General features: G+C 49.7%; 1 protein-coding gene and 2 non-coding genes across 5 annotated transcripts; 1 reads left to right on the top strand and 2 right to left on the bottom strand.

The window, feature by feature from the left end:
- Positions 1–43: 43 nt before the first annotated feature.
- On the bottom strand, positions 44–27,476 carry LOC100080278 (interferon-induced GTP-binding protein Mx1). 3 transcript variants are annotated; one of them, XM_029046633.2, is made up of 14 exons: positions 27,422–27,476; positions 25,623–25,740; positions 21,307–21,499; positions 20,659–20,793; positions 19,327–19,481; positions 18,189–18,327; positions 15,576–15,774; positions 12,951–13,029; positions 12,406–12,528; positions 10,867–11,008; positions 9,844–10,002; positions 6,792–6,868; positions 5,376–5,603; positions 44–245 (listed from the first exon to the last, which is right to left on the bottom strand). In XM_029046633.2, exons 2-14 carry the CDS (start codon positions 25,731–25,733, stop codon positions 216–218), a joined length of 1,770 nt encoding a protein of 589 aa, XP_028902466.1. In that variant the 5' UTR covers positions 25,734–25,740; positions 27,422–27,476; the 3' UTR covers positions 44–215. The 3 variants fall into 3 exon arrangements, with proteins under 3 accessions (XP_028902466.1, XP_016082830.1, XP_039770579.1); XM_016227344.3 differs by lacking the exon at positions 44–245 and adding an exon at positions 2,662–3,348 and having other exon boundaries at positions 27,422–27,475; XM_039914645.1 differs by lacking the exons at positions 44–245; positions 27,422–27,476 and adding exons at positions 2,662–3,348; positions 25,962–25,987.
- On the top strand, positions 14,785–14,922 carry LOC114805521. The gene has a single exon (XR_003753494.1). It is a non-coding gene; the product is annotated as a small nucleolar RNA SNORA7 (small nucleolar RNA).
- LOC114805578 lies at positions 16,421–16,558 on the bottom strand. The gene has a single exon (XR_003753550.1). It is a non-coding gene; the product is annotated as a small nucleolar RNA SNORA7 (small nucleolar RNA).

Below are 27,476 nucleotides of genomic sequence, written 5' to 3'. Positions count from 1 at the left end.
GTGACCTTGAGCCAGTCACTTACTCTCCCTGGGTTTCCTGTTTCCTCATCTGTAAAATGGGGATAGATCGCGAGCTCCATGTGGAGCGCAGACTGGGATGAATGGGATCATCTTCTCTCCGCACCTGCACTCGAGCACGGTATTTGGCATCGAGTAAGTGCTGGAGAAATACCACGATGATAATGCCAGCTGTCCCACGTCTGGCTCCTCCGGGCTCATCTTAGCATCTGCCAGGCGGTGCTGAGCTGTGACCAAAAATACTAGTTATCGATCCTCCTTTCAATAGCTGGAAAACAAAACTGGAACCACAACAGCCGTCAAGCAGCCAAAGGTATCCGCTCAGATTCCTTTTCGTATTCAAGAGCCGTGGAGTTTGCCTGTTGCGGACATGAAATCTATATCTGTGGACGAGGGCACGTGTGCGTAGACCCAGACGCACCCGGTAAGTTCCGGGGGAGCACTGATCTACTGCTGACATCTGGGATGGGCAGAGGAGCGGGCTGGTGGGGGGATGCGTCTTCCTACCGTTTGTTTCTAAATGTAAGGTGAATTCTTGTATTTTCCATTCAGAAAGAAGTCGGGGAACACCGTGGTCCGCGTTTCGAGCCGAGCACCGCCCAGGCGGTAAAGCCAAGGTCCGTTTCCTCAGACGTTGATCGGTCAGAAACCCCAGCGTACCGTAAGGTGTCCTTCCCCCTTCGACTGGGAAGCTGTTTGGGAATCAGGGAACGTTCTGCCGTCCACGCACGTCTGTCTGGGAAGAACGCGATGCGGAGAGAAGTACGCGTGTGTGCTGTGGAGGCCCCGGCGTGAGTACGGTAATGCCAGTTCTTTAGTATTAGTAGCAGGGGTGGTCTCCTTCTCTAGACTCTAAGCTCCTTGTGGGCAGGGGAGATGTCTGGCAACTCTGCTGTATTGTACTCTCCCAAGTACTTACCACTGATTGATTGGGTGCTGGGGGACTGTATTGAGTTGTGAATATTCATAACTGTGGTATCTGTGAAGCGCTTTGTCATATGCCAAGGACTGGGGTAAATGCAGGACACTGAGATCCCACACAGTCCGTCTCTCACAAAGCAAAGCCCAGGAAGCAAGACTAAGGGGCGGGGAGAGAGAGAGCAAGAACCAGAGTGAGCTAGCCGTGCTGGCCCCGGGAAATGTTTGTAAGCTCCTGCTGAATAACCAATGAGAAGCATTGTGCGCAGAGCACTGTACTAAGCACTTGGGAAAGAGAAAAACAATAGAGTTGGTAAACACGATTCCTGTCCCCCGGGAGCTTACAGTCCGGTGAGTTTAAGGACTGGGACTTGCCGAAGGCCAAAGTGGGTTGCTCGCCTGAGGTTGGAATTATGCTGCCATAAGAAGCGTGTCAAGGCTTCCCCCAGTGACCCTCATACATAACGTTTGAGCCTTTGTCTAATCAAGCCTGCAGGAATGAGACCCCGCGAGAAGGAATGGATCGGAGGGGAAGTGGTCTGCATAGGCGTCCCTGCCCTTCGGGTTTCTGCGGCGAGAAAATGAGGCAGGCCTCTGGTATCCTGCAGCCAGCCACCCAAAGATTTTACGGACCAAACCCATTTACCTCCAAAGCGACCGCTGCACCGTGGCAGTGTGATGTCTTAGCGGGATTAGCCCGGGTAACCACCTCAGTGGTTCCCATGGTCTTCGCCACCTACCTAAGCCAGCTATTTTCTGGAGTTTTTGTTATTATTACTCATCATTATTATGGTATTTGTTAATAATAATAATGTTGGTATTTGTTAAGCGCTTACTATGTGCAGAGCACTGTTCTAAGCGCTGGGGGATACAAGGTGATCAGGTTGTCCCACGTGGGGCTTACAGTTTTAATCCCCATTTTACAGATGAGGCAACTGAGGCACAGAGAAGTTAAGTGACTTGCCCACAGTCACACAGCTGACAAGTGGCGGAGTCAGGATTCGAACCCACGACCTCTGACTCCCAAGCCCGGGCTCTTTCCACTGAGCCGCGCTGCTTCTCTTAAGCGCTTACTGTGTGCCCAGCACTGTTCTAAGTGCTGGGGTGGATACAAGGTAATCAATTTGTCCCACGCGGAGCTCACAGTCTTAGTCCTCATTTTACAGATGCGGTAACTGAGGCCCAGAGAAGTGAAGTGGCTTGCCCGAGGCCACACAGCAGATGAGTGGCGGAGCTGGGATCAGAACTCACGTCCTCTGACTCCCAAGCCCGGGCTCTTTCCGCTAAACCAGGCTGCTGAGCCCAGATCTGCAGGCTGCAGCTTCCACTATCCATTAGACCCTAATGGTCAATCTATCCATCAGCCCAATAGCCCCCAGGTTTCGGATTCCATTTGGCTCGCAGAGTTTAGATTCCACGAGGGGAATCGGGCCGGACCTATGGGTTTGAGGCAGGGGAGTGGCCAAATTCCTCCGTTCCTCGGCTGTGCCTAGGCCCCGATTCTCCTGTCTCGGGCCATCTCACTTCTCCCTTCCCCTGCTTCCCTCTCCACCACGGTGGAAGGCGGACTGGTCAACCTTCACACCTACAAATTGAAAATTCATCCTCTAGAGAATGTAAGTTGACCGCCACTGCTCACCCCTCCAGGCGTCTCTACAGGCCTTACACGGGGATGGATATCAGAGGCCCAAGTTGACAGAAAGACAAAAAACCAAGTAACATTCCTTTTCAACTATTCAAACAGTGCTATTTATTGAGGCCCATACAGAGTGTTAGAGAGTGTACAGTAGAGTAAAACGCGATCTCGTGCAGCCTAGTAGAAAGCGAGGACAGGAGGAAAAAGTGAGCTTCGTTTTATAATAAAATATTGCTTCCTCCAGTTTCCAAATGGAGAGGTAAGGAAGAGGGGAATGGAGACAAAGAAAACTCAGTGGACCGACAGGGTGATTTCATGCTACGGGGTCTCGGGAAGAATGGGAACAGCATTAAGCTCGTACTGTGTGCGGAGCACAATACGGAGCACTAGGAAAAGACTGCCCAGGTGGGATTTAGACACGGTACCCGTGCCAACTCCAAGGCTGTAGAGCATCTGTCTTAGATAGGGATGGGTGTTGACCCACCTGGAGGCAGGACGCTAGACCAGATGACCCCTGGAAGTCCCTTCTGGGCCTGCCATCTGCCTTAACCTGGGAAGTGACTCAGTTGGCGACGAGCTTGATTCAGGCGCCCTACTCGCCCTTTCAGAAATTTCCTCTTGTCCCTTATGTCCGGCTGTTCGTGAAGCAGCCAGTCAAGTTTGTCTTTCTCTTGCAACAGCTGCATCGCTGACTTTTGTAAGAGATTGCCGTAGTTTTGGAGAACAAAGTACTGAACGATCATTGGAATCTCACAGGTGAGACGGTTGTCGGTCTCCTGGAGGAGAAGGGTTTAAGGACCCGGACAGATTAGAGGCAGAGCCGGGAGCGAAGACATCTCTACGCACACAAGGTACTCAGATACTCTTGAATGATCGATTGATTGACTAGAACCAAGTCCAGCGCCCTTCCCCTCCCCCGGACTCAATCGGTGGTATTCATTGAGCACTTACTACGTGCGGAGCACTCTATTGAGCGCTTGGGAGAGGACAACACAACAGAATTAGTAGACACGCTCCCTGCCCAGAACGACTTTACAGTGCAGAAGGTGGCAGCCCCTGGCTTGGCGGGAGGGGGACGGGGCCAAAAATCAATCAGTTAATTGTATTTACTGAGCACTTATTCATTCAGTCGAATTTGAGCGCTTACTCTGGGCAGAGCACTGTACTAAGCTCTTGGAGTGTACCTATTGCGTGCAGACCACCGTTCCAAGCGCTCGTGAGATGCACAGCACAACAGAATCGGTAGACCCGTTCCCTGACAGTAAGGAGGGGGTGAAAAACATGAAATTATGGCTAGGTACATGGAGCTGAGGGTGGGATGAATAAAGGGTACAGATCCAAGTGCAAAAGAGGGCATAGTTTCCTGGTCCTCTTTTTTTTTTTTTTTTAAAGAAGGGGCATTCGTTTGGCGCTTACTAGGTGTCAAGCACTGTTCTAAGCACTGGAGTCGATACAAGTTCATCGGGTCAGATCCGGTCATGGGGCTTTGAGTCTAAAAAGTAGGAGGGAGAACAGGTATTTTATCCCCATTTTACAGATGAGGAGACGGAGGCACCGAAAAGTGAAGTGACTCCCCCAGGGTCTCCCAGCAGGCCAAGACGCTGCTTACTCCGATGGAGAAACTCAGGCACTGGGTGAATTGGGATCACTGATGCTGGCTTGGCTCAAGCCTCGGCCCTAATGCGGTACAGAGGAGCAGCGTGGCTCAGTGGAAAGAACCCGGGCTTGGAAGTCGGAGGTCGTGGGTTCTAATCCCGGCTCCGCCGCCTGCCAGCTGTGAGACTTTGGGCAAGTCACCTCACATCTCTGGGCCTCAGTTACCTCATCTGGAAAATGGGGATTAAAACTGTGAGCCCCACGTGGGGCAACGTGATCACCCTGTGTCCCCCCAGCGCCTAGAACAGTGCTTTGCACATAGTAAGCGCTTAACAAATACCATAATCGATTTATTTTTTTTCCAGTGAAAGTATGGTTCTGGAGGCCAGTCCTGGGCAGTAAGGCCTGCTGCCACTAGAGGGCACCATACCTCAGCTCTCTCCGGAAAAAAGCCTTCCCAAGGACCCCGGGCCCTTTGGAAACTACATTAGCAGGTCTTGGCATTTGCAAAACCTTTTATCCTTTCCCCGTTTCCCTCTCTCCCGCCTCCCCGCCTCCTCTCGGGGCATCCGAGGGATGCGGGGTTGCCGTCAAGAAGAGCAGCAGGGATACCCGGCGAAGGAGGTGGGGGAATTCCGAACTCTAGCGGTTCAACCGGCGAATCGCCGGGTGAGATCTTTTTACTCCCAGCCTCCCGGTGACCCATAACCTGCCCGCGACTTGCAGGAAGCAGGGTTGCCCGGTGGGAAGAGCACAGTCCTAGGAGTCAGCGGACCCCGGGTTCTAATCCCGACTCTGCCGCCGGTCGGCCGTGTGACTCTGGGCAGGTCCCTTCACTTCTCTGTGCCTCAGTTTCCTAATCCGTGATGAGATCCTCCCTCCCTCTCCCCAACCGAGTCTCCCGGCGGAACGGGGACTCAGGCCGATCTACCCCGGCACCTAGTAAGCGGTCGTTATCGGCGGCGGCGGCTTCGGGCGCCTCGTTCCCTTCTACTACCGTGGCTGGAAATTAGGTCTGGGGAAGAAGAAGCGACAGCCAGGCCTTCTTGTGAAACTCTGTTCTGAACGTAGCTCCCTAAAAGCCAGTACGTTTCAAAAGGGAAGCACCTTTATGAGGATATTTAAGTAGCCTAGAGAGGGCACGCCAGGTGGTGGGTTCCGTGAACCCGTGGGGGCCCCTCCCAAACGGTCGGGTCCACACACTCACCCTGAAGTAGGCTTTCAGGTGTTCGCTCATTTCGGCCCAGGTGCAGTTCTCCTGATAGGCCGGGTTCTTCTTTTCGCTGTTTTCTTGGGCGGTCGCTGCTCTGACCTCGTTCAGCATATTGCTGTAGACGGCATCCTGGCAGAAAACGATCTGTTCCATCTGAAACTGAAGTCTGATGATTTCTTCGGCTTTCTTAGCCAGCATGGTTTTCAGGTCTTCGAGTCTGCTCTGGGAAGATCAAAATGAACGGAAAAGTTACTCCCTTCCTTCAAGATTCAAGAAGCGAGGACTGCCGCCGTGTCTGACTTTTGCATAAAATGTAGGCGATGTAGAAGACTGGATCAGCATCAGGTTAAGAAACAGGAAGTCGACGGCGGCGACGATACGGTCGGCTCTCACTCGCCACCCGCGGAAGCTGCCGTGTCCTAGTATCCACGCTTCCCCGGGGTCGGCCGGTGTCTTCCTCGCCGTGGGATGAACCGGTCTTCTCCGCCTCCTAGACTCTCCCCCGGTACGGCCTCCCTCTCACCCGTAGGATCGACGCCGCCGACCGGGGGAAAGAACGAGGAGGGGTAGGAGGTGAAGGATCCCGCTGCTACCTCTGAGTGAAAAAGGTTGGTGACTTCTGGTCTAGATCCTCTGCTTTTAGCTTTTAACCCTATGCTGTGAGCCACAGGTGTAATATAGGTGTGAATGTGGTGTGGTCCTATTGTAATAAATACCCTAATTATCAATTATTATTGTGTACCATGTGCTAGACTCTGAGGTGGAGTGGAAATCAATTATATTAGCCTGACAGGAACTTTCTTCAGAAAGTTCTGCTCATATACGAAGAACTTTTGATCCCCTAGGTCTTTAGAAATAGATCTGAGTTTTTGGAGTTCAGAATGTTTTTCCCAGATCCAACCAAAGATCAACTTGAAACAGCAAAGCCACAAGGGGAGAGAGCACTGGGCCTGGGAGCTAAGATTACCTGGGTTCTAAGCCTGCCTCTGCCACTTGCCTAATGTGTGGCCTTGGGAAAGTCACAACTTCTCAGTGGCTCAGTTGCCTCATCTGTAAAGATGGAGAGAAGATACTTATTCTCTCCCGTAAGTTATGAGGGACAGGGATTGTGTCCAATCTGTTTATGACACTTATCCCAACGAGAGGCAAATAGTAAGCGCTTAAAAAGTATTACTATCCATAATCATCATCATCATCATCGATTCCTCCTCGGAGCTGGCTTCGTGTCCAAATCTTTAGATTCCATTTGCAATCTGTTTGACTGCCCTGTTCTCCCAGGTATTGTCAACTCCTACTTTTAGTTTCATCTCTGTGCTTCAAGGCCTCTTTGCAAATGAAAATGGGCTCAGCACAGGGTCCAGCCCCGCCACCCCCAGCGTTAGTTATAATTTATATGGAAGAGCCTCTTACCTTTACAACTCTGTGGAGGTTGGAGAAGTCCGCGAAATTACTACGGGCTATGTTGGTGTATGTTTTTCGGACAATTTCTGAAGAAGGAAAGAGCGTGATTTCAATGTAATAGCATTAGAATCCCAATAACCAGCTAAGTCCCGCCGGTATAAACCGGACATCAGTCTAGTCCTGGCTTACATCCAGGGTGTGCCTTCCCTCAGAGCCCCTGGTGAGAGTTGGTGGGAAAGCATTAGGTGCGTGAGAAGCAGTGTAGCCTAGCGCATAGAGCACGGGCCTGGGAGTCAGGAAGACCTGGCTTCTGATCCCAGCTCTGCCAGTTGCCTGCTCTGGGACCTCGGGCAAGTCGCCTTGCTTCACTGGACCTCAGTTCCCTCATCAGTAAAATGGGGATTAAGACTCTGTCCAACCTGATTAGCTCGTGTCTAACTCCACTACTTACTACAGTGGAGTACTTGTCAGCTGTGTGACTATGGGCAGGTCACTTCACTTCTCTGTGCCTCAGTTTCCTCATCTGTAAAATGGGGATTAACTGTGAGCCTCACGTGGGACAACCTGATTACCCTGTATCTACCCCAGCGCTTAGAACAGTGCTCTGCACATAGTAAGCGCTTAACAAATACCAACAATATTATTACAGTGCCTGCCTGGCTCGTAGCAAGCGCTTAACAAATGCCACAATTATTATCGTAGCTGCAGTAACAAATGCCACAATTATTATCGTAGCTGTAGTAGCTAATGGATCCCATATCTTTTAAGAGCTTTTTGCTGAGACTTTACAAACACATATTACTGATCGGTCCCTTGCCTAGCTTAGTTTAGCCCAATTTATTTACCTACTTTAAATGCACCAATCCTGGCATGTCCCCAGACTTGAAGATTGGGATTGTGTCTGTCAACTCCACTGTACTCTCCCAAGCTCTTAGTCCAGTGCTCTGCACTTAGTAAGCGCTCAGTAAATATCCTTGAGGGATGTCGTGTTTTCATGGACAAAGTATACAAGAGATAGCTGCGTTCAAGTTGCTCAGTAAATACCGTTACTTCCCCTCAAAGGTGCAGTCTCACTGTTGTCTGCCCCTCTGAAGGACACCTCTATCCATTTAGCTACTCTAAACACGTAGTATAATATATGCACTAGGCTTCCAGTTCATCCACTAATGGCTTTCTTCTTACTCTAGAGAATAGCTGTGAAGATTAAAGAGCAGATCCAGTAACGTCTCCGCCTAGCAGAGCCCTGCTGAGGTTGCCAGCTAGAGGTGAGTTGACCATGTCGCTCCTTGGTCTGCGATCTGAGGCGGCAAATGGGGCAGGGCTGGCTGGGGGAGGGACGGGAGAGGATGGCTGGGTCCCATTTGTGTGCCACGAACAGTGGCGCTCTCTACCTCCGTTGAAGCTGGGGCTTTGAAACTGGTAAAGGTTTATGTGGGGCTCCCTCCTCCAGTTTAACCCTCTCACTCTAAAAATGGTGACGGGAGGGTGAAATCAGGAGCTTGGTGATAGTCAAGCCTTGGAAGGAGGCCCTTTGTCAGACTGCCCAGGATGAGACAAGAGACCCAAGGGGCCCTGGATCGCCAGCCTGAAGGGGGACTAATTTTAGCCCATCCCTCACCTAAAGACAGGGCTTCAGGTGACATGGTGGTAACAGGGCTCTTGGGCAAACCTGGGGGTGGGAACCGGAGAAGAGAAGAGAAAAACTGTCAGGGAAGCTGGGGAGGAGGAAGGGAGAGAGCGTGAGTAAGCTGGTTGGGGACAGGAAATGTGCCTGCTTACGGTCATTCATAATAACGATGATGGTATTTGTCAAGCGCTTACTCTGTGCCAGGCACTGGTCTAAGCGCTGGGAGAGGTGCAAGGTTATCAGGTTTTCCCAGGTGGGGCTCACAGTCTTAATCCCCATTTAACAGATGAGGGAACTGAGGCACAGAGAGTGAAGTGTCTTGCCCAAAGTCATAAAGCTGACAAGCGGTGGAGCTGGGATTAGAACCCACTCCCAAGCCCGTGCTCTTTCCACTAAACCACGCTATCGTACTCTCCCAAGCGCTTAGTACAGTGCTCTGCATACAGTAAGTGCTCGATAAATACTGAAGGGATCAGGGTTGAAAGCCAACCTGGCCTAAAGAGAGATAGCTACTGTAGAAGACGAGGAAGACACGAGTACCGAAGTGGAAGAGGTGGGAGGGAATGTGTAGGTGGGGGTGTGGAGAATAAGTAGTACCATTGGATAAAGAGGAAAATCGAGAAACAGTCCCAGGGAGAGATAAGAGACCAGGGGAGAGGAGGAAGTGGATCATGGAGAGCAGATGTGAGGGACTAGAAAGGGGATGGGAGAAAGTTCAGGGGGAAAGGAGGAGGAAAGATCCGAGCTGAGAAAAAGATCAGACTCAGGGATGGGGAGAGGCGAACAAAGGGAAAGGAGGGAGGAGGGAGAGAGAGACAGACAGGCAGACATCATCGACATCATCTTTCTAATGGGATCAGAATTAAGTTCCTTCCATCAGCCATCACTCTTTCTTCTCCAAGGCTCTCCCCAACAAACCTTCTACTTTCTCAGGGGTTTGGAATGGCACTCAGTGCCTTACTTTGGGTCTGGGAACAAGTTTGGTGCTAACCTTCCCCTTGGCCCAATTGGGCATACATATAGAAAGTTGCACTAGCCAGACCTATCTTTATCCCTGACAGGGAATCATCTGTAAGGGTCAGGGGTTCACTATACACGCCCGCAGCAGACTGGACACACCGCCAACCTCACCCCCAAACTTTATCAGAGTGCCAGTCTGGTCCTAGGTCATTATCAGAGCAAACGAGAAGGGTTAAGAGGAGTTGAGCTCCAAAGTGAGGAGGTTGTGGAGGGCCCAGGGAGGCTGGGAAAGGGACCAAAAAAGCCTTAGGGGTAAGGTGAGTGAGGATAAGCCTGGAAGGCCCTACTTACCCTGCCTTATGACCAGCGGGGACAGAGGCAGAAAACAAAGGTGACTGGTGAGAGAAGTTACTCAGACTTTCATTTCCGATTTCAGCTAAGACAGATGTAGAAGGAAACACAGAAAACACTCACCAGTTGCATTGTGGAGCATATCGACAGCTGGTTCTTCCAGCTGCTGGAGGCACTGCTTTACAATTGCCTCAAACGTCTTGTAGTTGACAAATCCTGGGAGCTCTTTGCCCCGATACTGATTTTCAGATTCTGTGATCTTCCAAATTATAGTCTTTTGGGCTAATAAGGTAAAGAACAATGAGTTATTTCCTGATAGTGCTTTAAAAGGAAGCAAAAGCATGACCTAGTTCACCAGATCAACTTCTGAAATTGCCACAGACCAAAGTCAGGGAGTCAGATCAGGGGTAGGAAGGCCTAAACTATAGAACATTTCTCCATGGAAAGAACCTATGGCAGAACACTTGAGTGGCCTCACAGCCCCACAAACAGTAAGTGCTCAATAAACCCCATGGGCTGATTGGAGAGAGCATCGCTCTGGGAAGCGGGAGACCTGGGTTCTCGTCCCGTTTCTGGCTGCTGGCCCGCCGGAAACACTCCATCCTACAGCAGGGATGTGACCGGCAGGGACGAGAGTGCTCGAGGGGGGCGTGGCCCAAGGCACTAATACTAGAATCGACTCCGCCGCGCAGCTTCTCGGGCCTCAAGTTTCAGAACCGAGACTCGTCCGCCGCTTCCGACGGGAGATTATCCGAGGTGGCCTCGGAGGCAGGAGAAATGCCGGGAGTGAACACAGAGAGGTGAGACTGTCGCTCATTTATCTGTAATTTCTTTCAATGTCTGTCTCGCCCCCGTAGACTGTAAGCGCCTTGGGGGCAGGGAACGAGTCTACCAACTCTCTCCCAAGGTCTCAACACAGCGCTCTGCATACAGCAAGCGCTCAGTAAATACCACTGATTGAATCCAGTGGGAGACAGCAGCTTGGCTCTGTCTGGGAAATGGAAGCCACGGGGAGACGGGGATGAGAGATACTGTATCTGGACACCTTAATGCCTGTGGGTTGCCCTGCTGTGAAGATGAATTCCCGCCTCTGACTTTTGCCGAGTGGTCGCCATGAGCAGATGCCAGCTCGGCCCCGGGACTTACTGTTCTGCAAAGTTTTGGTCATGGTCACTCCCCACTTTTGGAATATTTGTCGGAGTTGAGAGATCAGCCGGAGTTCATCCTCGGCCACGGTTTCTTCTCCTTGTATCAAGTTGGTGATGTCCTGATTGAAGGCTCTAATTTTCTGGAAATGAGATGAGAAACCACCCCGAGTCGATGAAAATAGAGAGTCCCGAGGCGGGCACGTGGTGTTTCCTACGGGGGCAGTGGCAGCGTGCACCATCAGCAGCTTGCTTGGGGTAAAGGGGTAGATGGACGCCTAGCAGAATCCATGCCTGTGCGGGCACCTAATATTAGTGAGCGGTAGTATTTATTAGGCGCTGACTAACGTGCCAATCCCCGTACTAAGTGGCGGGGTTGATAGGTGTTGATCGGGTTGGATGCGGAGTCTCACATGGGGCTCTCAGTCTGAGGAAGAGGGAGAACAGGTATTGAACCCTCATTTTTCAGATGAGGAAAGCGAGGCCCTGAGAAATTAAGTGACTTGCCCCAGGTCCCCCCACTGGGCACGTGATGGAGCTGGGATTATGACCCTGTTTCTCATACTGCCAGGCCTGGGCTCTTCCCGCTCGGCCTCGCTGCCTCTCTGCCAGATCTGTCAGCGGGCAGCGTCTCTGCCACGGGGCCGAGGGACCCAAGAGGGTTTGTTTTAGAAGGCCGATGGCCACCCGTGGTGCCAGCGAGCTCCCTTTGCAGCCCAGAAGCAGCCACGGTCCGTGAGGCCGGTAGCACAGCCTGGCCCGCTCCACGGCCGTTGCCTTTCCCAGGCTAGGTCCCCGTCCCTCTGGGCGCCAGGTCCACCCCGTGGGACCCACTGGGCAGGAGCTGATTCCAGGGGAGGCTGGGACTTTCAAAGAAAGATAGCGGGCAGCTGCTGGCTACCTGGCCTCGGCACCCTTGTTTGTGTTGATCCGACCGTCTGGATCAACCTTGCCCATGGACCTTCGCCAAGTCACTTCACTTCTCTGGGCCTCAGTGACCTCATCTGTAAAAGGGGGATTAAGACCATGAGCCCCAAGTGGACCAGGGACCGTGAACAGCTTGATAACTTTATATCTATATACAAATAGGCAGATCTGTCCATCTCTTATTTTGGACCACTCGAGATATTTTTCTGTTGGCCTCTCCCGTTAGGGGGTAAGTTGTGGGCAGGGGACAAGTCACTTGTACTGCACCGGACGGATGCTCGATAAATACTAATACTGCTAATAAAGGTGCTTGAAGCCACAGCGGTATCAGGTGGAAGGAGACAGATCAGTCAATCAACAGTATTTACTGAGTACTTACCGTATGCAGAGCAATCAATCCTATGTCCAGAGCGCTGTACCGAGCACTCTGGAGAGTACAACAAAACCTAATCAGCAGATACGTTCCCTGCCCCCTCGCGAGCTTGCAGCCTACAAGGGGAGATAGACATTAACGTATACCAAGCGCTTTGGAGAGCAGCGGGCTCTGGGGCTCTGTCATGATCTCCCTCCCTCCCGTATCCCCAGGCAAGTGCAGTCACCCTGTAATACTCACGTCGATGAGGAAGAGGAGTTTATCCTCATCTGTCTCCGGAAGGTCTGCACCACACTTGTGTAACTCTTCGGTAGCTTGGTGGAGTTTATCCTTTATCTGTTGTTCTAATGTGGGCAGCACTTTCTGAAGAGAAGGCAAGAAGAGACGGGTGGGAATAAATGAAGACAGGGCTAAACAATGAACTCTAGCCTGTTCTCTTGTAACGTGTGTTTTCATAACCCACTCTGCTTGCCAGCTGTCGAGGAGTGTGGGTTACGTTCTACCCCCAACGCGCGTCTGTCTGTAGACAGGGCGGCCCGCACGGCGTCCTCAAGGCGTGAGCTCTGGACCGTGACTTTTCCGAAGGTGGGTTCTTTGGGAACGCAACCCCAGCCTCTCGGGAGGGCTGACTGGAGGCTGTCAGATTTCTGTTGCTAGGGCAGGACATGAACGTGGCCTTGCTTTTGAACTGCAGGATATCTCTGACAGGCAAGGAAACCTCAGCTCTGTTTTGAGGGGGCCTGGATGTTTTATGGGGAACAAGTGACCCTCCTGCATTAGCTTACAACAATGTGCTCAATGAGTTCAGTTGTCAGTCTCTCAGCCAAGGCAGGAATTGTGGCCTTATTTTCCTCCAGAAGAACTCTGCAAGAGATTAGATTTATGTTTTCATTGATAAAGTAAATGCACGTTGATTAGTGGAAGGAGCACGGGTAGGGGGAAAGAGGACCTGGATTTTAATGCCGGGTCCACCACTTGCCTGCTGTGTCACCTTGGAGAAGTCACGTAACTTCTCTGTGCCTCATTTTCCTCATCTGTAAAATGGGGATTAAATTCCTATTCTCCTTCCTACTTAGACTGTGAACCCCATGTGGGAAAGGGACAGTATTCAATCAGATTAATTTGTATTTTACCCCAACATACAGAACAGTACTTGACACGTAGTATGCACTTAATAAATGAGAGGTAAAATGAGAGAAAGAACACTGAGGAGTTCTAGACCGTAAATTTGTTGTGGGCAGGGAACGTGTCCTATCAACTCTGTTATATTGTGCTCTCCCAAGCACTTAGTACAGTGCCCTGCACTCAGCACTCGATAAATATGACTGATCGTGTGAAAAACCTAAGGAAGCCTCGGGGAGAGCAATAGCAGTGCTGATGAAGATGAATCCCTCCAACATATCACTGGGCCTAGGCCAGGAAATACTTGGAAGCAGAAGCTCTGCGCCGCCGCGGTGTCAAGGTGACTTTAAATTCTCTCCCTGACACCTCCCCACTCATCACCTCAGCAAGGTCCCCTTTCTAGATTGCCTGTGTGTCTCTTCTGCCGGCCCCACAACCATTCTTCCTCCTGGTCTGGACTTTGGCGACCTTCTAACTACATCCAGTGGGCTCCAATCTGTCCACCTCTGACACTGGTGACTGCTCCTCCTTTGTAGAAATGCCAGGATTCCCCTAATCACGGTATTTATTACACGCTTACCCTACGCCATGCACCGCAGTAGACCGAGGATGATCAGATCAGACACAGTGCTCTCCTAGTTCTCCTCCATGATGCTCTAGTCACTCACTCTTAATCGAGGAGGTTGTGGATCCTCTCCTCTTCTCGCTCCAGGCTCGCTCTCTCGGAGAACTGCCCCGCTCGAATGATTTCAGCTCCCACTTCCATGTGGACAGAAGTCCAGTAGGTCTACCTCATCAGGCCTGACCTTTCACCTGCTTTACACACTTGCATCTCCTGGACACGTCACTGCACCTTGCACTCCATATGGCCCTCCACATCTTCCCTCCGAAATCTCTCCTATCCTTCCCGTCACTGTCAACGCCACCGCTATCCTCTCTGTCCCAGAGGCCCCCACCTTGTGTCACCTTTGATGGCTCACTCACGTTTTGAGGCTGTCCAAAATTTGCTGCTTCCTTCTCTGCATATTTCATATATCCACCCCTTCCTTTCCATTCTTATGGCCTCTTAGTGAATTCAAGCCCTCGTCGCCTCCCAGATGGATTAGTGGAACAATGTCTTACTGGTCTCTCCCCTCTTCAGTCTATCCCGGCAAGTCTCCCGCCTGTGGCCTCTTTTGTAAGCTTTCAGTCTATTCTATCAAAAGCTGCTTGGGTTATCATCTTAAAAATGCTGTTTATAACATTACTCCCCTCCTCAAAAACCTCCATTGGCCACCCACTTCTCGCTGCATTAGAAAGAACCCCTAACCACTGGATCGAAGACTCTTCCCGTCCACATCCTCCATACCTAAACACTTTTTTCTACCCCAGCTAGCATTCTTCATTACTTCCAAGCTAATCTTCTGACTGGATCTCGCTCATGACTATAAGAATAGTAATGATAATAGTAACTATCATTATTATGGAATTCGTTATGCACTTACTAGCGTCAAGCACCCCCTCTCAGAGTCGCACCTGGAGAGTTTCCACTACTCTACCAGTCTTGGCCTCGGGAGGGAGAGTCAAGCGGAGGCCTACCCATTCCATTCCTAGCTTGGCCAGTGGCTAGCAAGTGGAAGCCAATCTGCTTTGAGTCAAAACTCACCCATGCTGGGCAGCAGCGGGATTGGAGAGAGTCGAGGCGGAGACTCAAGCTTACTGCGTGGAAGGTGGCAGTGGTAAACCACTTCCGTATTTTTACCAAGAAAACCCTAAGGATTCACTACCAGAACGATTGCAGATGGAAAGCGGGGCGTTCTGGGAGAGATGCGTCCGAGGTGTCGCTATGGGTCGGAAATGACTCGACCGCATAAGACAAGACAAGGGGCAAGCACTGTTCTAAGCACTGGGGTAGATACAAGTTAATCAGGTGGGACACGGTCCCTGTCTCACATGGGGTTTGGAGTCTAAATAGGAGGAAGAATAGGTATCGAATCCGCAGCCTACAGATGAGGAAACTGAGGCACAGGGACATTGAGTGACTTGCTCAAGATCACACATCAGACAAATGGCAAAGCTGGGATTAGACTCCCAGGCCCTCTCTGCTACCCTGTTACCAACTCATTGCTCACTCCTTTTCCACTGCACCAAACTCCGTCCCCACCCCACAAGCCCTACTACAGGGCCACTTTCTCCACGTGGCGTTTCCCAGCCAATGTCCACCTTCCTGGTCATATTTTCCCATCCTCGGTGGTAGCAGCAATAACTTGTATATGAGCACCCAAGGACGGCCTTGCTCAGGGCATTACCTGAAGTGCTCATGCTCCTCAAAAAATATCTTTTCGTTGGTGATTGCCATAGCCAGACTCATTCTGTCTTGAATATCCTTTTGCCCCCGACATTTCACGATCATGTAGCCTTTTTTCAAGAAGATGGTGAGGTTGCGAACCACGTTCACGATGCTCTCTTCGGTGCCCTTGTCCACCAGATCTGGTTTGGTCAAGATTCCTGCAGGTACAGAAACAGTGGCAAGATCGCTCACATAACCAACTTAAGCATCATTGGATAAAATCCTAGTCCTTTCCCTCCTAAGGCACTTGGTCATCAATCAAATCACCAGGCTGATAGTTTCCCTCCCAAATATTCACAGCCAAATTCTCACCTTCTCTGAACTTTTCCCACTGCTTTAACTCCAAGCATGATTCAATGTCTCTCGATAGGTGAGACACCCAGGGCTAAAGATCTTCTGCCTCGGACATAGGCAAATTCCATTCAGACTTTGACTGAATCCCTCTACCTTTTCATTTGGAAGAGGAAGTGCAGTTTTTCAAAGAGGTGGTTCTCTGCTTTATCCACCTGGATTTCTGTTCGACTCCTCTCTACCTCTTTACTCTTCTCTCTTACCAAGCTCCTGCCTCTAGCCCGACTTCCTCTTGTCTTGTGCCGTCAAGTCATTTCTGACCCATAGCGACTCCATGGACACATCTCTCCCAGAACACTCCCCCTCCACCTGCAATCATTCTGGTGGTGTATCCATAGAATTTCTTGGTAAAAATACAGAAGTGGATTACCACTGCCTCTTTCCCCACGGTAAAGTGAGTCTCCACCCTCAACTCTCTCCCATGCCGCTGCTGCCCGGCCCAGGGGAGTCGTGACTTGTAGCAGATTGTCTTCCACTTGCTAGCTACTGCCCAAGCTAGGAATGGAATGGGAATGCCCCTGCTTGATTCTCCCTCCCGTAGTTGAGACTGGTAGAGTACTGGAAACTCTCCAGGTGCGATCCTGAGAGGACCTGACTTCCTCTGGGCCTGGCTTAATGTCTTTCCAGACTCGGGCTCGTGGAACCACGTTTATTTACATGATGGAGGTCAGGGATCTCCAGTGACCGCTGTCTTGTGGACAACGGAAGTAGGTAGGTTTATAGGGAAGTGAGTTCAGCGAGCTAGTGATTTCAGGGTGGGAGGCATGTTTTGTCCTCACTTCTGCCCATGGAAGGCAGGGGTAAAAGGAAGGAACAATTTGGGGCTCCACTCTTTCCTGAGGTGGACCCCGCTTACAGTGCAGCAGTAAGTTTCTTTCTCTTCACTTCCTCCATGCTCCTGGGCCTGGCTCAGTATGTACTGTCATTCCTGATGTTGTGAGCAGGAGCAGTAGAGGAAATCCTTCAACCGGTGACATTTACTGAGTGCTTATTGTGTGCATCACTCTGTACTAAGCACTTGAGAAAGTAGCCGAGAAGAGGTGGTAGACGCGATCCCTGCCCATAAGGAGCTTAGTCCTTAGAGTTAGAGACAGAGACAGACGTTAGAAAAGATCAGGAATAGGAAGAGTAGCATAAAAGAATATTTACTTAGGTATTCTGGGGCTGGGGTGAGTATCGAAGTGCAAGGGTTACATGGCTATGTGCGTAGATGATGCAGAGGGGTGGGTGGATGGGGAAATAAAGGGATCAGCCTGGGAAAAGCCTCTTGGAGACTTGATAGGTTTTTGAAGGTGGGGAGAGTGGTGGACTGTTGGCTATGAAGGAGGAGGGAATTCCAGGCCCAAGGGAGAACATAGGCAAGGGGTCAGTAATGGGATAGGCAAGATCAAGGTGCAGGCGGTAGGTTGATTTTAGAAGAGCAAAGTATGTGGGTTGGGTTTGTAGTAGGAGATCAGCAAGGTTAGGTAGGAGGGAGAGAGCTGACTGAGTGCCCTAAAGCCAATGGAAGGAGTTTCTGTTTTGATGTGGATGTGGATGGGCAACCATCTGAACAGTTTTTAGGAAAAACGAACCAGGCAGCAGAGTGAAGAATGAACTGGAGAGGGGAGAGACAGGATGCAGGGAGGTCAGCAAGGAGGCTGATGCAGTAGTCAGGCTGGGAAATTATAAGTGCTTAGATCAGCATGGTAGCAGTCTGGATGGAGAGGAAAAGAAAGATTCTAGAAATGTTCTGAAGGTAGAACAATCAGGATTTTGTGAAAGATTGAATGAAAAAAATGAGTTGAGGATAATGCCAAGGTTATGGGTTTGTGAGACAGGGGGATAATGGCATTGTCTAGATCAATGGGAAAGTCACAGGGAGGACAGAGTTTGGGTGGGAAGATGAGGAGTTCTGTTTTGGATAAGTTGGAGGTTTCAGCGGGACATCCAAGTACAGATGTCCTGAAGGAGATATTTGCAAATTCAGAGTAAATAAGAGAAAATGACTGCGCAAAATGGTATGTACATATGTTCTTTCTCTCCCTCTCTCTTTCTCCCCCACCCCCCCTGCAAAAAAAAAAAAAAGAAAACCAGCTAAGATTCCACAAAGTTCAACTCCAGGTTAGAGTGAACTTGAAGTCAGATGAATGCATACCACTTAGGTGTTATGGTGTGTTATGGTCATGAACATCTTTCAATTTCCCCTTGGTGCAGAGTGAAATTAGGCACCCTTTCTTACCCAGAGTTCTCTCTCCTTTGGGGTCCACTTCCTGTGCCATGTTCAGAGCCTCCGTGGTCGCTATATCCACATTACTTGGCACTACCACCAAATTGATCGTCTCTTGCTTCTTTATATACTTTTGGATGAGAGATTTGATCTGGAATGGAACATACCGATGAGGATAGGACTGGGGGCAGGGCGGAAGAGAGGTGTGTGTGTGCGTGCGTGCGCATGGACATGCATGTGCGTATGCATGTGTGTGTAAGAGTCGGTGGGTGCAAGGGGAGGAGAAAAGCCTTTCTGTTTGCTTCTGTGTCTGTGTGGTGCTATTTTCCCCCGGCCATTAAGAGTTTCATGAAGAGGGCACACTTACCCTGTTGCAGGGGAGAGATCTGCATCAACAACATTCAACCATGGTATCCCCTCCCAAGCACTTAGTACACTGTTAGGCCCACACTGAGCACCCAATAAATATAATTGAGTGGTTAAGAGATAAAGATGCTGGGTTGTCCCCAAGACCAGACTGGCTGGAAATCTCATTTATTCACCTCGAGGCAACTAGCTAGCTGCTTGAATCTCAAATTAGACGATCAAAAGGCAAAACGAAAGTTATTCGGAGTCAACTCTTCCAATGGACACATTACATGCCAAGGTTCCTCCGCCTGCTCACTGAACAATGGACCTCGACGTCAACCTCCCCATTTATCCTCATTTCCCATGGGCCGTAGTCATAGCTATGCCCTTTGTTCTTCTCTATCGCCTTCCCTAAGGTCTATTCTGTCAGCTACAGCTCCCTGTGGCCAAATCTGTGGAAGATGTGGCTTTTTTTTTTCCTTTTTTAACAGCTAAGCCTCAGGACATTTCTCCAACCTGCCTGGACAGACAGGCTTGGGTTCCATTGATTTTGGGAGATCCAAAAGTGGCAAATAACTGGTCTTCAAAAAGGTGCATTTCCAAACTGACAAATGATTGAATGCCTGGCTCTGTACCCTTAGTCAATAAGACCATGACCAATAGTGACGAGCTCCTTATTTAAAGGAACTCTGAATCACAAAATATCCCAGTGCAACGTCAACCAAAGTGATCGTTCTGGGCTACCCTGTCCCCCCTTCACAAAAGCCTGCTTCACCTGGTGTAATGGGCCCAAAGCTTTTACCTTCTTGCCAATGTCGTGGGGCTGATTGCCCACAGCCACCCTGGTGATCCCCGGAAGGTCAATCAGGGTCAGATCTGGGACCTTAGGGGAGTTGATCTCTAGTGTAATTAGTTCATCGCTAATGCTCACTCCTGTCCCAGCCATAATGTCTTGAGCTGAAAAAAAAGAAAAGATGGCACCCCCCGGTCCCGTCACCAATTAGACCATTGCCAGAGGGAATCAGACCAAGTAGCAAAACTCCAGGATCTTACAAGGTACCTGTTGTTTCCAAGGAGTTCTATGTCAATCTGTTATCTGAGTAATTTTTCAGCAGGCCCTCTGAACCCCTCCCAGCTAGAAAGACTGCCCCCTCAACCCCCCATCCCAGGCAGGAGAATAGAATTAGCTGACTCTCATAGCAAGAGCCTCTCCTGTCTGGTCAAATCACCCATCCCACTGTCTGAAAAATCCTTCTGGTGAAGAAGTTCTTCTAAAATCTAACCTCCTGCTTTAACTTTGAAAGGAAAAACACCTCAACTGAATGTGATCATAAATGAAGCCTTTAAAAAACAACAACGGTGGAGGAGAGCTTAAATGCAAAGCCAACACCAGTTCAGGGAAAATAACTTGTAACTGACTCAGGAGGGCAATATATATATTCAGACAGTCAATCGTAGTTATGGAGCGCTTATTGGGTGTGCCTGGGAGAGTACAATATAACAATAATCAGATACATTCCCTGCCCATAACGACCTTACTGTCTGGAGGGGGAGACAGACATTAATACAAATAAAATTATTCACTGAAAGAGACATCCATCAGCTTATCTATCTCTTCTGAATGCTAAGAAATCCCTATGTACTATGAAGGTAGGAAGCAATCCATGTGTATATAAGGAACTTTGAAGCTGCCTTCCTGAGGAAGTCTTCAACCCAGTTTCTAAAAATGGTTCATTTGAGCATTTGATTTTAGACTTCTTCCACAGGAATGCATTTTTGGCATGGCAGCCTCAGGCCAACCAATGGTATTTACTGAGCCGCTCTTCACTGGGAAGCACTGTACTAAGTTGCTTCATTATTAAGCACTGTACTGAGCGCTTTCTTCACTATCAAACTGCACATGACAGTTCAAATAATATTGAACATCTGTGTGCAAGGCTCTGCATTCTGCTTTACCCCACACTAGATGTGTGTATTCATCTTCCTCCCCTACTGCTACCACATTTCCGATCACAGTAAAGATGCAGCTGTGATCTCAACTGGGATAGTTTAATCTTGCATTTAAAGAGAGTTTAATCTTGCATTTTCCTGAGAAGGAAGATGGTGGCACAGTTATCAAACACAGGGTTTTTACCTTGATGTATGTTCATTTCCACCACCGAGGGATCTGAGAGAAGAACTTCTTGGTCACGATAGCTGATTTTCCCATACCATTGGTCACAGCTCAGCTTTTTCAGTTTCAGCACCAAGGGGCATCTGGTGACAATGCCTATGTGCGGTCAATTCAGGGAAGGGTAAGTCTTACTGATAAAATGGCAAACTGGCTCTCACTTTACTCTTGGCTCTCACGCTGCCCGAAGGGAGAGAGCGCAGAGTCACAGACATCTATCCCCAACTCGGGGAATGGCTGGTGGTGGGGAGAAACCACGTGGATTTTAGCCGACAGAAATGCCCACGGTATGGGTTACGTCAGGGTGGGCTTGGAGAGATGGAAGGGGCTTCTCTTCTGCCTCTGCTAGAGGGCCTCACGATGCCAATCCCCACTACTCCAAGGATCCCCCCTCTTCCTTCCAGCTCTTAGAATGGCTGGGAACTATTTGGGCAGAAAGTCATGGATAGCAGTAGATCGGATCGATTAAGAATCCACGTAGCCGTTGGGTCACGCAGGGTAGCACACACCTCAAACCCCATCTGGACAGCCCGCCTGTTTTGAAGCCAGCCACGCCATTCACACTCTGCCCACGCCCTACTCCCTCAGGAAGCTCCATTAATTAGCTCTTACCACTGCCTCTGGGGAGAGAGACTCCAGAGAGCGCTTCCAGGACGGAGCTCTTCCCGGAACTCTGGTCTCCAATCACGGCGATAGCAGGCAGCGCCAGGTCCTTCTCCACCCCTAGGGCTCGCAGAGAATCGATGAGATCGATGCAGGGGCGAACCTTCTCCTCGTATTCGTCGTACAAGCAGGGTGTTGCTTTCTTTTGGAAAGTAAAGGGTTTACTGTGCCTCAGAACCCAAGTTTCAAGTAGCGGAAGATCAGATACGGTGTTTCCTAGCTAACTCCTCGTGCTACTTTGTGGAAGACGGGAGGGGAGGGCTGGAGCATGGAGGGCATTACTAGTTGAGATCAGGAGGAAAAAGAAATATAACACTGTTTGACGGGTCCCCCTCGCGTGACCCGCTTCCCAGTGCTCCTGCTTCCAACAGCCTGGATGGTCCTAGGCTGGTTTCCCATGCCATGGCTATTGGATTCAGCCTGGTTTCCCCTGCTGGATCTAGCCTCCCCTGTGTAGCTCTTGCCTTATTATTGGCTTTGATGCATTCAATCACCTTGTCCCTCCTACCTTACCTCTCCTACTACAATCCAGCCTGCACACTTCGCTCCTCTGAGGCCAACCTACTCACTGAACCTTCATCTCATCTACCTCACCGCCGACCTCTTGCCCACATCCTGCCTGTGGCCTGGAACGCCTTCCCTCTTCATATCCAACAATCACTCTCTCCACCTTCAAAGCCTTATTGAAGGCACACCTCCTCCAAGAGGCCTTCCCCGACTAGGTCTTCAGTTCTTTTCCTCTCATCTCCCTCTATGTCACCCTTGCACATGGATTTGCACCCTTTATTCACCCTTCCCTCAGCCCCACAGCACTTATGTAAATATCTGAAATTCATTTATTTATATTCAATGTCTGTCTCCCCTGCCCCATTTTTAATGGTATTTGTTAAGCGCTTACTATGTGCCAGGCATTGTACTGTTTAGTACAGTGCTTTGCATAAAGTAAGTGCTCAATGAATATGAATGAATAAGCGCCGGGGTAGGTTCAAGTTAATCAAGTTGGACACAGTCCATGTCCAACATGGGATTTACAGTCTTAATCCCCACTTTACCGATGAGTAACTGAGGCACAGAGAAGTGAAGTGACTTACCCAAGGTCACACAGCAGGCAAGTGGCAGAGCCGGGATTGGAACCGGGTTCCTTTAGACTCCCAGGTCCATGCCCTATCCTCTAAGCCATGCTGCTTTCCCCTCTAGACTGTAAGGTCATTGTGGGCAGGGAACATATCTACCATTTGTGTTATACTGTACTCTCCCAAGCTCTTATCACAGTGCTCTGCACACAGTAAGCGCTCCATAATAGAGAAGCAGCATGGTCTTGTAGATAGAGCATGGGCCTTACAGCCAGAAGGACCCGGTTCTAATCCCAGCTTCTCTACTTGTCTGCTATAGGACTAGGGGCAAGTTACTTCACCTCTCTGTGTCTCAGTTACTTCATCTGTAAATTGGGAATTAAAACAGTGAGCCATATGTGGGTCATTCACTGTGTCCAACCTGATTAGCTTGTATCTACCCCAGTGCTGAGTACAGTGCCTGGCACATAGTAAGCGCTTAACAAATACCATTTAAAAATCATTGATTGTTTGACTGATCGATTAATTGAGGCTCTTAAGCTGTATCGAGGACGTGGTGCATGGGGAATTGAACAGCAGTGGCTGTGCTGATGGCAGCATAATAATAATAGCATAATAATAATAGTGGCATTGTTAAGCCCTTATTGCCTGTACTAATTAAGCACCGGGGTAGATAGAAGAGAATCAGGTCCAATTCAGTCCCTGCCCCATATGGGGCTTACAGTCTTTAAGCCATCTCAGCACCTCAAGCAACTATGACATTTATCAAGTACTTGCTCTGTGTTAAGAGCTGGGGCTTGTCAATCAATGATATTTACTGAGTACTTGTGTATGTAGAGCACAGCACCTTAAGCGCTTGGGACAACAATCGATGGAGCGTATTGACTGCTTCCTGTGTGCAGAGCACTGTGCAGAGAGTTGGGAGAGTACACTGTAGGGGAGTCGGTAGACCTGTTCCCTGCCCACCACCAGCTTACAGTCCAGAGGGGGGAGACAGACACTAAAATAGACCAGGGATAGGGGCTAGACTGTGAGCTCGTCATTGGGCAGGGATTGTCTCTATCTGTTGCCGAATTGTACATTCCAAGCACTTAGTTCAGTGCTCTGCACATAGTAAGCGCTCAATATATACTCTTGAATGAACGAATGAATGAAATAGTAGAGTCGAAAGTATATTTACATAAGTGCAGCGGGGCTGGGGTGAGAGTCAAAGTCCTTCAGGGATACACCACCAAATGCATAGTTGATGGATAGGAGAGGGTAGAAAGGGGAAATGAGGGCTAAGTTAGGGAAGGTCCCTTGGACAAGATGTGATTTTAGGAGGGTTTTGAAAGTGGGGAGGGTGACGGACTGTTGGATATGAAGGGGGAGGGAGTTCCAGGCCAGAAGGAAGACGGGTGGTGTTCGGAGGAGTGGAGTGTGGGGGTTGGGTTGGGGAGAGAGGTTAGGAGAATGGACACAGTGTATGTTTCACACTCCAGGATCTCACCCCCATTTGACAGATGAGGATACAGGCCCAGAGAGGCTAAGTGATTTGCCTAAGGACACACAGTAGGCCAGGGGCAGATTTGGGACCGAACCCAGGCGTCCTGACTCTCAATGCTGTGCTCCTTCCACTAGACTATACCACCTTTCTTCCCACGGGCACTACTTAAGTTGGTTACTCTTCATCTGCCACCTGAAGCCAGTGAGGCAGGAGCCGGAGTGTTCGACGCTCCAGTCCCGCCACCAAAGGGTCTGCTTTCCAGGCCTCAGTCTGCCTCCAGGCTCGGCTCGGCTCAGCCCGGCCCACTCTCCCTCATTCTCTTCACACGCCCTTTCCTTCCCCCTCCCCACATCCACAGTAAAAGCAGCTTGGCTTCCATTTTACTGGGCAGCTGGGATGTGGGAAGCCTTGAGAATGGGGGCTGGGCTGAGCCCGTAGGCAATGAAGCAGACCCAGCGGCCCAAGTCCCCCCTCCTGTCTGGGACCGCAGGGAAGGAATAGGGAGGCTCGGCATAAGAACCGAGACCCCACCAGGAGGCATCATCCACGCTCTCGGGAATTTGAAGTTCTAAGCCAATTCTGAACATGCAGAGCAGTTTATTCAGCCTGTGACCCCAGACAGACCCTGCTTCCCATTTAACTCATTCTTGGCATCTCAGCACATCCTAAAAATCCTTCCATCACCCCTCTCTGTGGCAAGCTGGGGGTGGGAACTTCCGCAATGCCAGAAACGGGGTGATAAGAAGGAGAGGGTTTTGGGATGTAGAAAGGAAAAGTTCGGATGGTCAGATAGTACAGTACACCCCACTACACGCTAGGATGGATATGAAAGACCCGGGTCCCCAACCATTTTGCTGCCCTATGAGAGACTGAATCAGTACTGGTCTGCTCCAGCAACGGTATTGCTTCCATTCTCATTTTCTTATACCCCGTGCGGAGAGCCAGCAAGTAGGCTTTCCCACCGACTGCCCAGAGCTCCACTGGTCGGCTTCTCTGGGATTGTCCATGGAGCTCCCCTGGGGCCTCTCCTGGGGTCCCCATCCCCAGTTTGCCATGGGGGAGGGTGATAGAAGACTGTCTAAACTGCCATCTAGCCCTGACGATCCTGGCCAAGTGACCTTGGGGACCTGTCTGGGAGCCCCGTTGGGACGGATGCCCTCTTTGCCAACTCCCCGTCGAGCCCGGGGTTCCTGTCTCCAAGAGACAGAACAGAGGGAAGGTGCCCATGGCAGAAGCACCTTCAGTAGCGACTGGGGACTGAATGAATGCCAGCTGGCTCCCCTTCCTCTTCCTCCCTGGTCCTTGATTTCCTGTCCCTCTAACCATCGGCTTCACTTACCCTCCCCCCAAGTCCCTCCCTAACTCTTGACACGACAGTAAGACAAGCAAAATTTCATGTTTCTCCCCCTATTTTCATTCCCCCCGTACCTGGGGAAAAAAAAGAATCCAATCAGACCCCGCTCTGATTCCCTTCTCTGTTCCAACCTTCTTAAATGTCCTCTCCCTCCCCAGACTCCTCTCTAACCCCTCTCTTCTCCCTCCATCCATTAATTCTTCCATCTCTTCTACCCTCTCCTAGATTAACCATCCAAAAATATAAGAATTACATTTTTTTTTACGGAGAAGGGCGATGCGTGCTAAAGCGGGAGGACCCTGGCTTAGGCTGAAACTTATGAATCTGTCCAATGTAAAATTTCTTTTTTAACCTGTTTTTTCGATTTTTTCCTCGATGGTGGGCTGCCTCCATTTTTCAACTGGGATTCTTCTAGGAAGGGCATCGTTTTGGACATGTCTTTTCTCTCACATGGGGTTGTCATCTTTTTCCTATCAACAAAGAGAATAAACAGGTGAATAGGAGCAGCTATTCATTCTAAACCAGCCAGATAGAGCTAGAAGAAATCTTGAGAGGTCACCTTGGCTGCCCCCTGCTTTCAGGTCTGGCTATATTTTACACCACCCCAAGCATAAACAACTCTATTCTACTTTTTAAATCCTCCAGGCAAGGAGATGCCACAACTTCTCAATAATCCATCAAAAATATTTACGGATTGCCGTATTGTGCAGATCTCTCTTCTGGGCACCCTGGAATGTACAAGATAAATATAATCGATTTATTGATTGAGCACTTACTGTGTGCAGAGCACTGTACTAAGCCCTCGGGAGAGTACAATATAACAGACACATTCCCTGCCCACAGCAGACTTATACTCTAGAATGTAAATGATAGTATCTGGTTTTAGTATGTTTTACCAAAGATCCCTGGGGGCTACTGGTCACAAGGTGGGCCAAGTGCAGAATAATAGCAGCAAGATTTTTTTTTTCTCCTAGACTGTAAGCTCACCATAGCAGGGAACGAGTCTACCAACTCTGTTCTACTGTACTCACCCAAGTGCGTAGTACAAGGTTCTCTACACGGTAGGCACTCAGTGAATACCATCAACGGATCAATAGATTAAAATACCCCATATTGAGCCTGCACCAGTCCTGAGCAGATGATGTCTTCATCTCTGGAACTGCTCAAGGAGAAGGTTCCCACATCCTAGCCACAAAACGAAGATCTCTCAAGGAAAGTGTACCCGCATACTTATCAACTCAAGGAGGGGAAATCTATACTGTTTTCCTCATCAGAAGAGGAACTTCTTTTAGAAGAGATGTTCCCCCTTACCATCAGCAAAAGGAAGGAGAAACTTGCTCGATATGCAGGGCCAGGTGGACTGGGAACTAAGGGGAGAAGTCTGAGAAGCAGTTGGAGATCGGGATTTCTTGAGCTATAAAGGTCCCAGGGCTTTGCTGTAAAGGTGTATGTCTACCAGACATTGCTAGGATGCTGTATCCTGGCATATGGGGGGCCACTGGGTCCCTTTAATAAAGAGGATCTGTCTGAAACCATGACCTCAGTGTGTGGTCACTTTGGTAATGGTTAACTAACAGGACGGTTCTGTTCCCCAAGGACATCAGTGGTAACATAGTACAATTCTTACTACACTGGCAAAGAATCTTCAGAACAATTCTCTTTGGTGAGCCCTACCTTATTGCATTTTTTTCTCTCTTTTTTGCTTTTTGGGGGGGTCAGGGCATGTGTCCAACCTAATTCACTTGTATCTACCCCAGCGCTTAGAATGTTATTTGATATATAGAGAAGCAGCGTGGCTCAGTGGAAAAAGTACGGGCTTGGGAGTCGGAGGTCGTGGGTTCTAATCCCAGCTCCGCCACTTGTCTGCTGTGTGACCTTGGGCAAGTCACTTAGCTTCTCTGTGCCTCAGTGACCTCATTTGTAAAAATGGGGATTTAAAAATGTGAGCCCCAACTGGGACAATTTGATTACACTGTATCTACCTAGTGCTTAGAACAGTCCTCTGCACATAGTAAGCGCTTAACAAATTCCATAATTATTATTATAGTAAGCATTGAATATATACCATAAAAAAGAGGGACCCCATAGTATCTGTTTTATTCCCATTTTACATATGAGGAACCTGGTGCCCAGAGCACTTAAGCAACTTACCCAAATCACCCAGCAAGCCAGTGGCAGAGTTAGGACTGCCCTTCACTGAAGACAG

The sequence above is a fragment of the Ornithorhynchus anatinus genome, chromosome 18 (genome assembly GCF_004115215.2).
Source record: "Ornithorhynchus anatinus isolate Pmale09 chromosome 18, mOrnAna1.pri.v4, whole genome shotgun sequence".
Classification (NCBI taxonomy): Eukaryota; Metazoa; Chordata; class Mammalia; order Monotremata; family Ornithorhynchidae; genus Ornithorhynchus; species Ornithorhynchus anatinus.
The sequence above is the reverse complement of the archived record's forward strand: the minus strand, read 5'-3'. Positions and strand labels throughout refer to the sequence as shown.